The sequence below is a fragment of the Lactuca saligna genome, chromosome 7, assembly GCF_052625555.1.
Source record: "Lactuca saligna cultivar CGN05327 chromosome 7, ASM5262555v1, whole genome shotgun sequence".
Taxonomy (NCBI): Eukaryota; Viridiplantae; Streptophyta; class Magnoliopsida; order Asterales; family Asteraceae; genus Lactuca; species Lactuca saligna.
This window is the reverse complement of record NC_136423.1, coordinates 182,418,377-182,435,170: the sequence shown is the minus strand read 5'-3', so window position 1 is coordinate 182,435,170 and position 16,794 is coordinate 182,418,377. Positions and strand designations below refer to the sequence as shown.

The window sequence follows — 16,794 nt, the reverse complement described above, 5'->3', positions numbered from 1 at the left end:
TAGTTTTCTACAAGGATAGAAGAATCTAACATAAGTATCAAAATCTTGTTTTGCCATGATGTGTAATGTTGGCTTTAACTTCTATAAGATATTGGAGAAAAATACACCCTGTCAAGTGCATAATGAAGTCCAGCCAAGTTTGTTTCAAGTTCATTTATTCCCACTTAATCTTGTCCAAAGCATTTATTCCCCCGGAAATGAACAATATAACACTATATTTGGTGTTATACTATTTATTTCCCTCAAAATGGAGATGAATTTTGAATTGTTGGTTTTTACTCATTCGTTTTATATATTTATATATTTATGGTTTTTTCCTAATTATTATTTAAATGTAATATTTAATACTTACAACATTTATATTAAATTATATTAATTAATTATAAATATAAATGTTGTTTTTTCTTTAACAAATTCATATTAAAATTTAAATACATATTTGAAATTTTAAAATACAATAACGTATTTTACAAAAGTTTATAACTAAGTATTATAAATATAATCTTATTTATTTAATATTATTGTAATGAAAAAAATATAAATTATATATTTGTTAAAATTAAATTAGTAGAAGGGATATGTTTGAAATTTATATAAGTTAGAAGAACGGAATATACTTTTTGGAGGTAAACATGAATAGCATAATTATAGTTGATTATGAATGAGACGAAGATAGCAATTCATTCATGGTAATATGGTACAAGTTTGTTTTTTGTTTTTTTTTCTTTTTTATAATTTAAAGAAAACCTTCTAAAGATACACGATAATAATATTTTGTATCGAGTTTGACCCATTTGGTTTTTCTGTAAAGAACATTCTAACAAAGAGCATCATCATGCAATGCAATAATTTTGATGACTTATACCCACTCACTCAAACACCAAAGGCTAAGTCTAAGTCAATCGACCTCAACACTATCTTCCCAAACACAAGGCATAACCTTTTTGGTCACCCTAGATCATCGATTTTAAATTTTCGTTGCCATTCATTCCATCTAATGAACTTATATTTTGTGTTTTTTAACGTAGACTCATATACTCTAATGTACTCATAAACTACTCCTAAATTTCATATACTCTAATGTACTCATATACTCCTAAATTTCATAGATCCACATATTTTCATTCGGAAACTAGCCTGATCAACAAGGATTTTCGAGTTTTAGATCTTTTTCTGAGGTTCACATTTTTACTTCCTTTGGACTGGTTACATATGGTCTCGACCATCATTCAAACCATTTAGAGGTTTAGACAAATTCACTTCATGATTGACGAGTCATTGGTTGTGCTTTGGGAGTTCGGGTTTGCATTTCGGTCATCAACATTACTTCGGTTCAACATTATGGTTCTTCAGCAGCGTATTTTATCATATATATTCTACAATGTTTGTTCAATTCGACAATTCATCACCAAGTCTACCCATGACCAGAAAATAATATCCTCGTTTTACGGGTAGATGCTCACATCAAGGGGGAATGTGCGATGCTCCATTATATCCGACATATTCTCTTTCCCGGTGTCATGATTATTTTTGATCTTTATTGCATGGTCAATCAAAAATAGGGGGAGATCCATTTTGAGTTTATTATTGGAGTTTTGACGTTAGAGAAATTTGAAGACGGAGATTGATTTAGTAGTGTGATGTGCCACTGATTTTTTATCTTTACCGATCGAATTTTTAGCATTACCAGATGTTCTTTAGATTACGATTATTTATCTTCAGACTCTACATTTTGGGATATCTCATTTGTGTTATCATCCGGATCAGATCTTATGATTTCTTGAGTTTGGATTTTCAATACTTTGAATACGAAGATTATTTTGGCGATGTTACGTGGCACTTATTTTTTTATCTCCCGACCAATTTTTTGGCATTGTTAGACCATGTCTTTGGATTCACATTATTTATTATTCGGACTTCACTTTTGGATGCTTCACATTTTAAGCAAGTTATTCTTTAGAGACTTTTTGGTGCATTATCATTCGAGTTCGGAATATTGAAGACGTTGTTTGATTCGACATTATGCTCTTCGGTTCAACAGTCGAGGGGGAGAATGTAAACATGATTGGTTTTTGAGGACAAATCACATTCGAAGATTGTGATTTCATATTTTTTTATTCAGATATTGGGTTCCTCTGTATGTTCTTTGATGATATAGATTCCATTTCTAGATTCTGAGATCATGACAACTTCAACTTTTCCGAGACACTTCAGCACCAGATCTACCGGACCTGCCCATCGGATGTTCTGCCTTTTATCACTGATTTACCTTCACCATTTCTGAGAATTTAGAGGGAGATTGTTAGAGCATGAAAATGCTCTACAATGATAAGTGTTTATTAAGTTAGATTATTCCCTTGTATGGAAAACATCTTTCATCCACTGGTATATAAAGTGGAGGTGAGTGGTCTTTTATTTCATGTGTGCACCATGTAGATATTTAGATTAAAGAGTGTTTGGTTGGGGATTATTCGTAGCCATGAGTGTAACATCCATAAAAATCAGGCCAATTTAAAACTTTTAAATCATTCAAAAACCAACAATTACTATAAATTTGTTTTCAAAATGGTTTCATGTCAGACTATCCCAGAATCAAATCATAAAAATATAAAGAGGTGCACGATCACGACTTCGCCTTCCCACGATCATCAGAGGTACCTGAAACATAATCAACAACTGTAAGCCCGAAGCTTAGTGAGTTTCCCAAAATACCAAACGCCATACAAATCATAGCTATATCATAACAAACAAATAAATAACACGCATAATGAGCCATCAACTTATCTGGACCGCTCCCCGAGCCATTGACACGTCTGGACTGCCTCTTAGGGCCTTCAGCCTATCCGGACTGCTCGCCGAGCCGCTGGCCTGACTAGTATGTCCTAACCGGGTCAGCAGTCTATCCGGTCCGCCCTGGGTATGTTGGCCTATAGCACAAAGCATGACCACCTCAACCCAACCCCCAATGAAACAATCATGTGCACATAAATCTCATAACTAGCATATATAGTAGTCAAACCGATCTAACATATCACTAATCATAACATCATCCTATATACCAGGATACCAACCTAACAAGTCACTCATATAACATCATCTTATATATCAGGATACCGACCTAACAGGTCACTAGCATAACATCATCCTATATACCAGGATACCAACCTAACAGGTCACTAAGCATATTAACATGCAATAAATCCGGTTACAAATCCGAAAAAGGGCTGGCATTGGTGTCTTCGACCCTGTTAGTATAGTGAGGACAACTCACCTCACAATGTCGATCGGAAACTGAAATGTTAAACTCCAAAAATACAGCTCCAAACACCAACACCTACAACAACCATTGATCCCATTCCATAAATACTCAATTTACCAAAATACCCCCATAAGTCAAACTAGTCAACCCTTGGTCAAATTCAAAGTCAATGGTCAAGGTCAACAGTCAACGCTGACCCAACTCGTCGAGTGTAGCCCCTTGACACGTCGAGTTCTTCCAGAACTCGAGAAATCGTGAAAATCCTAGTTGACTCGTCGAGTTTCCATACAACTCTTCGAGTCCATATGGTGTCCAAATGTCGGGAAAACCATAACTAACTCGTCGAGTCATCTCATTGACTCGTCGAGTTGACCATATAATTTGTCGAGTCCCTTCGGTCCATTTCTCATTCAGATGTTTTCAAGCTACCCCAAAGCTCTAAATTGTAGATCTAGCTTCCTAAGGTGAATTTATCACATAAAGTTGCAAACTTTACGTACATGCAAGGTATTGAAGGCCAAAACCAAGCTAAAGAAGAAGTTTTAGGTAAGAAGAAGGCCATAACTTGCTAAAGACTAGAACTTTATGACTATAGGGGGATAGAGGAGTCCAGATCTGAAGTTATAACTTCAGATCATGCCCAAAACCAGAAATAACTCCACAACAAACTAGAAATAGCCCCAAACCTTTGCATGAAGAGATCTAGCTAGAGAGAAGTCAAGGTAACGACTTGTAGAAATCAAATCCACAAGCTTCTCCTTGCTCCAAGCTCCTTAGACTTCAAGCTCTCTTCACAAAATCCACCTTCCAAGCTTCTTAACACACAAAAATGGAGAGTAGACGTGATTAGGGTTTTCTGAGCTCAAGTGGGGGGGGGGGGGGGACGGTAAGGGATGCAGAGGGAGGCTAATGACCCTTTAAACAAGATAAAACCCTGAAAATTAGGGTTTCATGCACAACCCCTACTCATCGAGTTGGGGTCCTCCAACTCGTTGAGTAGAATTCATAAATCACGCGGGATGACCAGGTTTGTCACGATGAGTTGGGGCCTCCAACTCGTCGAGTTCCCTCAATAAAATGAATACAAAACTATGAAAATTATACCTAGGAGTCGGGATGTTACAATGAGTATTGTTCTTGTAACATTTTGAATCTCTCTATCTATTCATTATCAGTTTACTCACATATTATGTTCATCATGTTCATACGGTTATCTTCTTAGTAATATTATTCCACACCAATCCATTTGATAAAATGGGTTCCTACACAACCCAATCAACTCAACCCATCCCTACAACCTATCAAGAATCCTCATCCAACCTCCTAAACCCATATACCACAGCCTGTTACCATTCCTACTCCTCTCTCATTGACCTCACCACCTTCCGTCTCTCGTCACCTTATACAAACACATAAGTTAGACATTAAAAACACATTTTTATATGACACGCTTAACAAAAATGTATATATGCACCAACCATCGGGGTTCTACCGGAAAAAATCAAACTTGAAATTTTTCACACTTTAGCCTCCTCTCATCCACTTATCTTTTCCAATTTCAAACTTGTAAAACTTCAACATTTAATCTTGTCATACAAAATTGCTATCTATTATTAGATAATTTATCACACCGATATAATAAACAGGCATAAACACCAAACATTAATTAACAAATATAACAAAGGAAGATAAACAAACATTAATTAACGAAGTGATTCGTACACAACAGTTTTTTGTCATACACAACAATTTATGTATTATAAAGTTGTACAATACAATACTTTAAAACACAAATTATTGTGTACGGAGAAAAAATATTGTGTACGAATCAGTTCCCTGAATAAAACCATTGTTTGTGTTCATTTGTTTTATTAAATGAACAGAAAATCATTTTCATATTTATTTTTAAATAAACGAATATAAACTAACGTACTACCCAACGATTAATCAAACATTTAATTCATTTACGACATATACCCATCAAAGGACTAGTCGTTAACCGACCACTTCCCTAAAAAAAATCAATACTTGGGTTTAGATAAAATTGTAATTATCGGTTAAATAAATCCCATTATCTACATTAACATTTGCGAATAATATTTAGAAGAGCACAACATCTACATTGTTTTTCTTGTGCCTGTAGTTAAAAGTGGTTCTTGCTTGAGAATTTTTTTTATATAAATAATACATATGTTATATTCTTTATTTTTCGAATTCGAACAAATTAAACCCACCCAATTTTCAGATTTTGATTTGTTTTTATTTTCTAACGCTTAGTTTGTTTTGATAAATATATATATTTTTTTAACTTCTTTTACATTTTTTTTAAAGTGTTTTCGAATTCGTTTTTACAAAATCAATTTTTTTACCGAATTACTATTTTTTTCATATTTGTTTTTATGTATATTTCTATTTAGAATTTTCTTTTATAAAACTTTTTTTTATTCATATTCATATATTTACATATTTATTTATGTAGGTTGTGAAAACATATAAGTATTAGTTTATTTTAAATATTTGTTTTCACAAACCAATATACATGTTTATTTATAATTATTTGTAATTGTATAGTAAATTGTGTCTTGTTATTGTTAGTGAGGCTTTAAAATTACAATGTTATAATTATGTATAGACGTGTTTGACAAAAGTAGTTGTTAGCTAACTAGTAGCGAATAATTGATAGCTGGTAACTAGAAGTTCTACCTTTTATTTATTATATGAATGTTTGACAAAAATAACTGAAAACTTTTAAAATATGTAAAATTACATAAAATGATAATTGTTTTTTAAATAAACATATAATTATATTTTAAGGACAATTTTGGAAATTGATTTAAAAAGCTCAGTTTTGTTAAATGCTATATGAAGTAGCTTTTAGATTTGTAGCGTTTTATTTAAACTAAAAGTTAAACGTCCGTACTATCAAACATAACTTATTGTTTAAACCGAAATATTTTGTCATTCCCAAACACTCTATGTCAAACATGTCCTATGTGTTTGTGGTTGTGTGCATGACTTTGTAGTGTATGTGTATGTATGGGGAGTTAGATTAAACATATAATCAAATAATATGATCTAACTACATAACCAAATGAAAATGGTCAATATTAATTTATGAACATAAGTCATTTTCATCTTCATATATAAACATATGTTCGTAAATGAATATTGATCATTGTCATGTTGTTTGTGGTTAGGATGTATTATTTGGTTCTGTATTGAACCTTCCTTTGTGTATGGCTATTTGTGTGTGTGGCAAAAACAAAAAAGTACATTGTTATTTTTATTTTTGTCATGTAATTTCTATCTCTCTCCGACATATTCGATTTTCATAAAAAACATTTCTTTTAAACTCTTGTCGTAACGTACGGACTTATAATCATCAATATATAATCTTTGAGACAATTTATATATATATATATATATATATATATATATATATATATATATATATATATATATATATATATATATATATATATATATATATATATAGAACCATTTAGTATAATAGATTTAAATTTTTATTTATGATGTACTAAAAAGGGTGTTTTCTATATAAAAGACTAACTTTACTTTAAATAATAGAAGAGTTATATTATATTAAATGGTTAAAGTTAGATATAGGTATATATATAACAGAAAGTAAGAAAGTTATAAATAATCTTGATATGTTTTTAGTGTGTATGGTATAAGATTGAATGGTGAAGTTTGGACGGGCCAAGAGAGGGCCTACAATCATCGTACTCCACAACATAATGAGTCCTCCAGAAGCATGCCCAACCACAAAAATGTCAAAAAGATGGAAGAACGAGGGTTGATGCCAGTAATCTTTGCTTTTACCTCACAAAAGTTGACAGTAAATCAAGGTTTTCTACGAGTAGATGTACAGTAGCAGTTGAATTCCTCCCATTACGTAGTTGTGGTGTTGTTACTGTTGGTGTGTTGGTGTACGATTGGACCTTCTCATCTCAATCTCAATTTCAATCCCTTCAACAATAAATGCCAAGCTCACATCTGTCTTTCCTTCCACCGACGCTAATCTCTCTTGATTCCTGTGTGTGTGTGTGAAAATTGAAAAGAAAGAGAGACTGAATCGTCCGGTGCGGTGTTGGTGTTACAGCAAATTCCTGAGCGTGATCTGAATCCCGATCGCCGGATTTACACACCATGTCTTCCGGCAGGTATATGGCTTACTCGCCTTCTCCATCAGCCCCTCACTCTCCTCACATCGCCGGTCTTCGTTCCGCAGCCACCGCCCTCGTCGAGCAAGAGAAGTATGACGTTTTTCCCTTTTTATCTTCATAGCTCCATGTTTTCACCTCGATCTCGATTTATGGTTACCACGAGTGTGTTTTGTTTCATGTTTTAAACGTTTCACATCTAAATCCTACGATTCCTGTTCACTTTCGTAATTCGACTGTTGGTTGTATCAGATGTGTTGATTTTTAAGAAAACTGATACAGAATTCGTAACAGATATCTGTCCGAGCTACTGTCTGAACGCAACAAACTCAGTCCGTTTGTGCCTGTTCTTCCCCAATGTTACCGGCTGCTGAATCAGGGTGAGTTTGTTAAACTTGTGCTGTATGAATTCAAAGCATCCTATTCTGTTTTTACCATCAGAAACAGTTGTATATACATATATATATATATATATATATATATATATATATATATATATATATATATATATATATATATATATATAAACTAATAGAAGATTAACAGAATCCAGAAATTGAAATCATATCCTTTTTTTGTATGTTTGTATAATGTTTTTTGTCCAGGTTCTCGAATTATATTTGTTGGTTTGATAGGGGACGCATTGGTATTGAAACTGACAGTGTCTGTCTATCCATTCCTGCTAACTAGTAGTGTTTGTTAACTGCTAACTGGTAACATGTTGTTGCAAAATTGACATTTTTGGAGCAGAAATACTGCGTGTAACCACTCTGTTGGGGAATGCATCCGTTTTAGATCAAAGTGGGCTTGAACATGCTTCAGGAGGAATGTTCTCAAACGCAGGAGCTAACATGAACATGAACAGATGGTCTTCACCAATCCAATCAGAAGTACGGATTACTAACCATTAACATAACCTTTTTACTTACTCTAATTTCTTACTGCTTTTTACAACCTGACACACCACCATACATACAACAATACATCTTGGCTCTTGCTAACTTGTTTAACTGCTTGCTAACAAGTAACACCCACCATATACATACACAGATATAGTTTGTAAGTTGTAACATAACATCAACATGTGAGGATCTGTATATCTATCAATTTATCAAGGAGGTCATGGTACTTTTAATGTATAAATCCTGCTTCTTATATTGCTTACAGTTACAGATAACCCGTTACATTTGAGCAACTCCACTTGGGATGGTTTTTAGGGCCTTGCTTGCTTGGACATGGGTTTGCTGTCTGCCATATATAAATATAAATATATATATATATATATATATATATATATATATATATATATATATATATATATATATATATATATATATATATATATATATATATATGCATGCTCTCAAACAGCATATTATCAAGAACTGTTATGCTTCTTTGAAAGTTTTATCATGCTTCTTTCTTTAATGGTGTAGAAGACACATTGGTGAATGGTTTTGTTGTTTAGATTCGTTTTTGAGAGAAAATGGAATTCTTTTGTGCAGATGTCAGCTTTACTGCAACCATCATCTGCACAGAGTTGGCTTGGTTCACAGGGCAGTTCATCAAGTCTTGTAGTAAAGAGAACAATTAGGGTTGATATCCCTGTGGCTAGTTATCCTAATGTAAGTTTACTTTTCTACTTTTCTTTTAATTTATATTTATAATAATTCTGCCAATAAATCTTCAAATATATTTTTTTATATTTTTCTGTTTTAATTGATGTTGCAGTTTAATTTTGTGGGCCGCCTTCTTGGGCCGAGAGGGAACTCTTTGAAGCGAGTGGAAGCCAGTACTGATTGTCGTGTTTTGATCAGAGGACGTGGAAGTATCAAGGATCCTACAAAGGTGATACAATTAGCAACACATTTAATACTAACGTGTTTGCTATTATATATATATATATATTTAAAAAAAATAAAAAATAAGTACATTGCAATTATGGATTTAAGTTGATTATTTTATTGATCCTTGTAGGAAGAGATGATGAGAGTAAAACCAGGTTTTGAGCACCTAAACGAGCCTCTTCACATACTCGTTGAAGCAGAATTACCTGTTGACATAATAGATGCGCGTTTAATGCAAGCCCGTGAAATACTTGAAGATCTTCTTAGACCCGTGGTACCTTTTATTTTTTAATCACATAACTGTTATATATTTTGGTGTCATTTTTTAATTCAAGAATAATAATTAAAAAAACATTCTTTTTGCAGGATGAAACGCATGATTTTTATAAAAAGCAACAACTACGAGAGCTTGCAATGCTAAATGGGACCCTTCGTGAGGACACCTCTCAAATGTCTGGTTCGGTGTCCCCCTTCAATAATAGCCTTGGAATGAAGAGAGCAAAAACCAGAGGATGATCATATGATGTCATCAATGACGTCATCAATTTCATGAGTTTGCTAACACAAACAGAGCATATGTTGCTGGCCTCCAATTGCCATCGGGGCACTGGATACTATTTGGATCCTGGTTTAAAAGTGTTGCTATATCATATGGGGTGTGTGTCTTCTATTTGGAGGAAACAAATGGTGTTCTTGAGAGTATTTATTGTAGTGAAAAAAGACATTAAAACTTGTATTTTATTCGTTGTTTGTGTGTGTGTGTGTGTGTGTGTGTTTGTTTCTTATGAGAGAGTTTTGGTGAACTGAGAGTTGTTATTTATCTATATACATATTGGTTTGTAGTTTTGTAATTCTAGTTATGCCCTGTTACTAGGGTTTTTGCACATTTTGAGTTCCTTTATGTTTCATGCGAATGGTTTCTAGAAAAACAACGAAGAAGTAAACATTACAACAATCAAAATGTGTTCTTGAAAGATAAACAAAACAAGTTTTAATGCTCAAAAGCTATTAACAAAGTGCATAAACGAATCTTGATCCTTGCTCACTCGTTTATGTCTTCTTCATCTTCAGCATCTTCAAGCCCAATCCATTTAGTGAAGGCGAAAAGGAACTCCTTGAAGTTAACCATTCCGTTTTTATCCCAATCCATTTCCTCTATAAACAAACAACAAACAAATTAGGACAATATTTAATCTAGTAAACTGTATATGAGTGTGTATCTTTTTGTTTTTACTTAACGTGGAAAAAATGACTTAACAGAGAAAGAAGACATACCGAATCTTCTCATGGCTATGCGCCCAGAAGATCGCTCCCCAGAAGTAGTCTCATTTATTGCACCAACCATCTCGTCTTTGCTAACATAACCATCCTTGTTTTTATCCAAGAACACAAATGAGTCGACCATAGTTTCAAAAGCCGTTTCTAGATCCGGGATCCCCATACGCGAATTCTATACATGTCAAGGATGTAACAAGATGAACGAGAAATAGCAGTCTACTTTTATCTATTTGTTTATGATAGCATCTTACTCTTGTTTCTTTCTATTACATTGTATATGCAATGCTTCTTTTCTTATTTAGACATTTTATTTCTAAAATTTTACCTAACGAACTATAGCATTGTACTTCCATTATTTTCTTTAGGACAACGCACTTTGAAAAATCTACTCAATTATAGCAGTGAGAATTGTTTTGTATTTGGATGACATTGCTATAATTTGGTAGATTTTTGAAGAAATGAAAGTAGGATGATGTAATAAACGAATAAATAAAAGTAGGTTGCTAATTCTTGCGTTTACCGAAAAATATAAACCACATTCCTATGAAAGTAATCAATGGATACGGATCGATCTTTATTCAAAAGATAGACAAGACACAGAATCACAATGAACTCCTTGAAGTTTATTCCCATGTCATCGTTTATATCACATTCCTCAAAAATATCTTTGATTTCCTCATCTGTAAAATCTATTTTCAACTCACGAAAGCAATGATTCAGCTCCTTTGGATCAATCGAACCACTTTTATCTTCATCTACAAATTTCAAAGAAAGACATGGAAAAAATAGTTTGTTTTTTTCAATCCTGAAAATACCCCTATACAGAAATTAGAAAAAAAAAAATGAAATGAAGAATCATTATTCATGTGCTTACCAAATTGTTCAAATATAGCTTTGCACTTGCGTAGGCTTGCATCAATTTTTGGGAATTTTAGAATTATTGTATTGAAAGATTTCATGGAAGTTCCTTGAGATTCTCTGCTACGCATTGTTTTCAGAATTTTGGCTTCAAGTTTTGTTGTAGGTGCCGAAGTCATAGGTGATTCATCGCCCTTAGTCAACTTGCCACCCATGGTCAAAGTAATATGGATGCTCCTGACATTTATGTTACAATCAAAGGAAAGGATTATAATCTCTTGTTGCGACTTGAAGAATTAGAGATAATCAGTTGCTTAAAGTCAATAGTAGTTTGATAATTTCACTTTAATCTTAGATCTACTCTTCCATGAAATGATTATCCAAATCTGGCACATCAAAACAGATGACATGCATATAATGTTGAAGTTAGCAATTTGCTTAGATTTAGTAAGTAGGACCAGACTGTTTGCTAAAAGGCAAACAGATATTCAATTTTATGATCCAACTTGACTTAAAGTTACTTTGTTTTTGAAGCAGAAAGCATAATCCTTAAAATAACATTATGAAACAGCATCTTCTCGGCCAAAAAATTCTTCATAAATCTATTCAGGAAAGAACAAAAAACCAAAGATTCTGATGCGCTCATAGCCAAAACCATTGGACATTATTATATTGTAAAATTATCGCCAATTTTGAAATTTAAACAGTAAACAGTTCTTACCGGAAGTACGAAGGCAGCTGAAACTCGAGTAGAACGAGGGTTTGTTGTTGTTGATGAATTAGGAAGTGAAAACGAACCAACCAGCCTGAATCAAAACGATAATATTATTAAGATGTAGATAACAGCAGTAACAAAGATCGATCTCGGTATGAATTTATGATAAACAGTTGTTGAAATCAAAGAGAATTTATCGGGGGACGTCGTGAAGTGTGCGTGTTGGATTTGAACTGAGAAAATGTCAACCTTGTTGCTTCTCAGATATTGAAATTGAAAGTTACGAGTTATGTGTTAGATTTGATCGATTTGTAAGAGTCGGTGGGATTTGGGAGAATCGAATATGGGGGGATTAGGATATACGGAGCTCCGGGTTTTGTTCATCCTGTCTCTTCCTTTCATTTTCGTGTTTAATTTATTAATTAGCGGATCAAGTGCAATAAAAGTTTCAGAAAAGGACAAACTTAAAATTTTTAAGAAAATATCTGAAATAAATTAATAAATGACTAAATTCTTATGGAAACTATCAGTACACAATAATTTTTTTTTTAATCCATAACAATTGATGTTTTAAAATGTTGTATTGTATAACTATATAATACATGAAATGTTGTGTAGGCAAAAAAACTGTTATGTATAAATCACTTCCCATTTATTATTGGCTGCGATTTTATCGTTTGAGCTACAATTTTATCATTTTTTTTATTTGTCGTTATTTTCATTTTGGACTGACATTGATATTTATAATTTCTTCTAACCTCGTATGGGATTTCCTCTATTTAATATGGGATTTCATCTTCTTATATTAGGTTACAAGGTGTGAAACCCGTATATTATACGGGTTTGATAAAAAAAATTTAATATGAAAGTTTAAATAAAATTTTGTTTAAATTTGAAATTTAAAATTTAAAATTTGAAGTTAAAAGGAAACACATTAAATACTACATGAATACTAATATTATAATTTATTGGTTATTTTCAATTAAGATAATTATTAATTGAGGTGTAAATATGATGTGTTAATTAAGAAAATATAAAAAATGAAAAAATGACAAATGGAAAAAACAATTAATCAAAAATACCAAAAAATGACATTGTTCAAGTTAATAAGAGAGTGATATGTGTAAAAATTATTTTCATTTATTAAGAAGGATAAAAATGTCTAATGCGTAACATTATCCATATATTAAACACTTGTATGATCTCATTTGTATGAAAATAAGGATAAGTATTGATTGTACAAGTATATTAATGACTTTATGCATTAGACATTTATAAACTTTCACTTGAGAAGAGGAAATCTTACATGAGGTTAGAGGAAATCCCAAATGGCCAAATGACATCTCTAATTTAGTCAGGCCAAAATTTAAAAAAAAATGGTTTTTTTATATATTTTTGAGTAAATCGTAGCTGTAATGACGAAATTGTAGCATGTGAAGAACCAAATGCAATTTCGATAGCTATATGGATCTTTTCTTAATTTTTTATTGAAAAAAAATAGGAAATTTGATTAGATTGATTTTTTTTTCTCTAAAAGTTTGTGGAGCACATAAATATGAGTTTAGTTAAACTGATATTTATGTGCTCCACAAACTTTTAGAAAAAAAAAATCAATCTTATCAAATATGAGTTAGTAACTAAGATCATGATCTTTGCGAATATATGCTCTTCGCTTGCAAGCATAAAACAAAAGGTCTTTACATTTAAAAGTCTATTCTCATGGTTTTTGTTTGTATTTTACACATGTCCCAAAAAAGGAATAACTATCATCCTATTTTTTGCATTTGTGGATAATTGGTTGAAGAATATACTCGTGATGCAAAGAAATAGTCAATGATACTTCATTTTCGAGTACATTTAACGATAAAAAAATGTTTTGAGAACATACTTATATATAAATTTTAGACATTTAGGTTATTTCGTACCGATATTATGGTCTTATAAGCCTAAATTACCAATCCCTAGCCGAAAGTAAAGTAATATTTAGAAAATATTCATCCATGAATGACGAACACACTAGCTAGGGAATGCGTGTTTATCATTTTTGTGCATGAATTAGTTGCTCACAAGTGTGTTAAAATTATCCATGGTGGTGTAATTGTATATACCCAAGTGTGTAACTAGGTCCGACCTAATACCTCGGCGAGTTGGGTAGAGGCCCGGGGCAGTAGAAAAGAGAGGGCATAAGTTTAGTCTATCTTGTTACTATTATGAGTATTCGGCCCAAATGAGTTTAACGTCTCCGATCTATGTCGCTTACTCGCTTCAACTCTTGCGTGTTTGATTTTGGTTTCCGTCTTCCGATGGTTACCTAGAAAATCGAAATGCCATGATTTAGAAGATGAGGAATAGATTGGTTTTCCCAATAATTGATTGGTCAAGAGGCTCTTAGTCGGACAAACAATCGATTTCTGTCAAGAAAACAAGAACAATAATTTTATAAAATCTACTATATTGTCTCTCGATTTCTCAAAATTCTCATCTCTTAAGAATATTATTTTTTTCATTTTTTGGATACCCTTTCCAGATCCAATTTCAATGACTATTAAAGGTGTTATGTTTTTTTTATTTGGAATTTTACCCAGGTGCGATGTAATGTTTGCAAGTTTGGTTTGGTTTCGCTTGGCTATTAAAGGTGTCTTCTCTGTACATCATTGAAAATTTTCAATCTGGACGATTCTGCCCTTGATGTTGTAGCATTTGCCTCATTGATGTGTATTGAGTTAATATTGTCAATTTAAAGTGACCTGGAGTTTAGTTTCGAAGCATATTAAAGGGATAGATTGGCTAGAGTATTATACCCTTGAAGTTGATTGTCTTAATTGGGTATTGCTGCAATTCTAACAATGTTTTGTTGCTAATTCCTTGTTTCTAGTTTCGATAGTGGAGCCGAAGAGTATTTGTTTCAATTTTGAGATTATATTACAACTTTTTTTTTTTTTCCGAAAGAGTATATTACAACCTGATGAACACAGAGACATTTTTATTTTCTAATTTTATTATAACATTGACATTTAAGATAATGACATTAAGGTGTTTTTCACAGTTTAATAGTTTAATGTATCTAGATTTTGTTTTCCTGCTTCACGTTTTATAGTTTAATGCATATATTAAAATTTAATACAAAAAACATAATATATAATTTTTATTATTATATTATCATTGTAATATAAAACTGAATTTTTGATTTTTTATATTCTTAATAACATTTATTTAGTTTAATACAGCTTAACAAATTTTCCATTGTAATAAACTCATTAAAGTTTTATATAGTCTTTGGGTGAGAAAAGAAATCTCACACTAGTCCATTTGGTTCAAATTATGTTTATAATATTATTAGTGTTAAATGGTTAATCTTTTAGACCATCTGTTATACCTACTACTAATCATTATAGCGGTGAGTGTCATATTATCACCATACGGAACCACTAAAAGGTTGGTATACCCATCACTATAACCTTTTTATTTTTTGATTTTTAAATAAAAATATTTTTTTTATTATTGTAGAGAGAGGTATATATATATATATATATATATATATATATATATATATATATATATATATATATATATATATAGAGAGAGAGAGAGAGAGAGAGAGAGAGAAACTATTGGATGTGGTCTTCCATGGTTTGCTCCAAAATTAATCACGATCACTAGCTACCACTAAGCATCCAGATGTTGTGCATTATAATGGTTGGTGGCTACATAAACCACAAATCCATTTGTTATATGTATATCTAATGGCCTTATAATTACATGTATCTTTTGGGATGTGTACCATTCATATTGAAATTGTTTGTTATTTTTTTTTAATAAATTTATATATTTAACTATTTTCAATATGGTTGATAATTTCAAAACAAAATAATAGAGTTTTTGAATAAAATATGGTTGTTGAAAATAGTATTTACCAATTCAATATAGTTTAAAAAATATTTAACAAACTAGTTTTTTTTTTCTTTTTTAGTTTTTCTTATTATTATTATTTTTATATTATAGGTATATTTTTAATATTTTTTCTTTTATTTCACTTTTTACTGTCTTTTTTGTTTCATTTTTTTAATTATCAGTTTTTTTATTTTTTTATTTCTTTTTATTACTTTTTATTTACGTTTTGAATAAACGGTTTGACGTTATTTATACAAATTATACAAGCCATTTTGAATATCAAGTTTTAGTTATCTTAAATTAAAAATATCATTACACATACAATGTTTTTTAAGATGTAAAAACTCCAACATTATATAATATCTTTTAAGGTAAAAAATTCCAAAAACATCATAATCGCTATTTAAGAGATAAAATAAAACAAATAGACATCTAACTCAAGATAGCTTTTTATACACTAGATTAATTATCCTCTAACGAAACTCTTTTTAGAACAAATAGACATCAAATGAAAAACAACTCATTTATATATTTTAAGACTTATATTTTAATTTAACAAGTATCAAACAATAAAATATATTACCCAAAATTAGCTCCATTTAAGTCCACACCCGTCACCCGGTTAATTATATTACAATATACAAAAAAGAATTCGATTTTTTTTCAATGACAATATTTAAAAACTCCAAAAATATTTTTAATTGTGAGACAGAGGGTTTTAAAAAATATTTTTGTTTGAATCACGTCGTAGATTATTGACAG

The 16,794-nt window shown here is 31.4% G+C and overlaps 2 protein-coding genes across 3 annotated transcripts; one reads left to right on the top strand and one right to left on the bottom strand.

The window, feature by feature from the left end:
* Nucleotides 1-6,998: 6,998 nt before the first annotated feature.
* LOC145005078 (RNA-binding KH domain-containing protein) lies at nucleotides 6,999-10,141 on the top strand. Its single transcript, XM_078964126.1, has 7 exons — nucleotides 6,999-7,536; nucleotides 7,738-7,823; nucleotides 8,194-8,333; nucleotides 8,949-9,068; nucleotides 9,175-9,291; nucleotides 9,421-9,564; nucleotides 9,657-10,141. The coding sequence occupies exons 1-7, from the start codon at nucleotides 7,430-7,432 to the stop codon at nucleotides 9,804-9,806; spliced, it is 864 nt and encodes a 287-aa protein (XP_078820252.1). The 5' UTR covers nucleotides 6,999-7,429; the 3' UTR covers nucleotides 9,807-10,141.
* Nucleotides 10,142-10,207: 66 nt separating this feature from the next.
* LOC145005080 (putative calcium-binding protein CML21) lies at nucleotides 10,208-12,542 on the bottom strand. 2 transcript variants are annotated; one of them, XM_078964128.1, is made up of 6 exons: nucleotides 12,391-12,542; nucleotides 12,148-12,232; nucleotides 11,443-11,663; nucleotides 11,133-11,323; nucleotides 10,566-10,740; nucleotides 10,208-10,445 (listed from the first exon to the last, which is right to left on the bottom strand). In XM_078964128.1, exons 3-6 carry the CDS (start codon nucleotides 11,639-11,641, stop codon nucleotides 10,333-10,335), a joined length of 678 nt encoding a protein of 225 aa, XP_078820254.1. In that variant the 5' UTR covers nucleotides 11,642-11,663; nucleotides 12,148-12,232; nucleotides 12,391-12,542; the 3' UTR covers nucleotides 10,208-10,332. The 2 variants fall into 2 exon arrangements, with proteins under 2 accessions (XP_078820254.1, XP_078820255.1); XM_078964129.1 differs by having other exon boundaries at nucleotides 12,148-12,542.
* Between the last annotated feature and the right edge of the window lie 4,252 nt (nucleotides 12,543-16,794).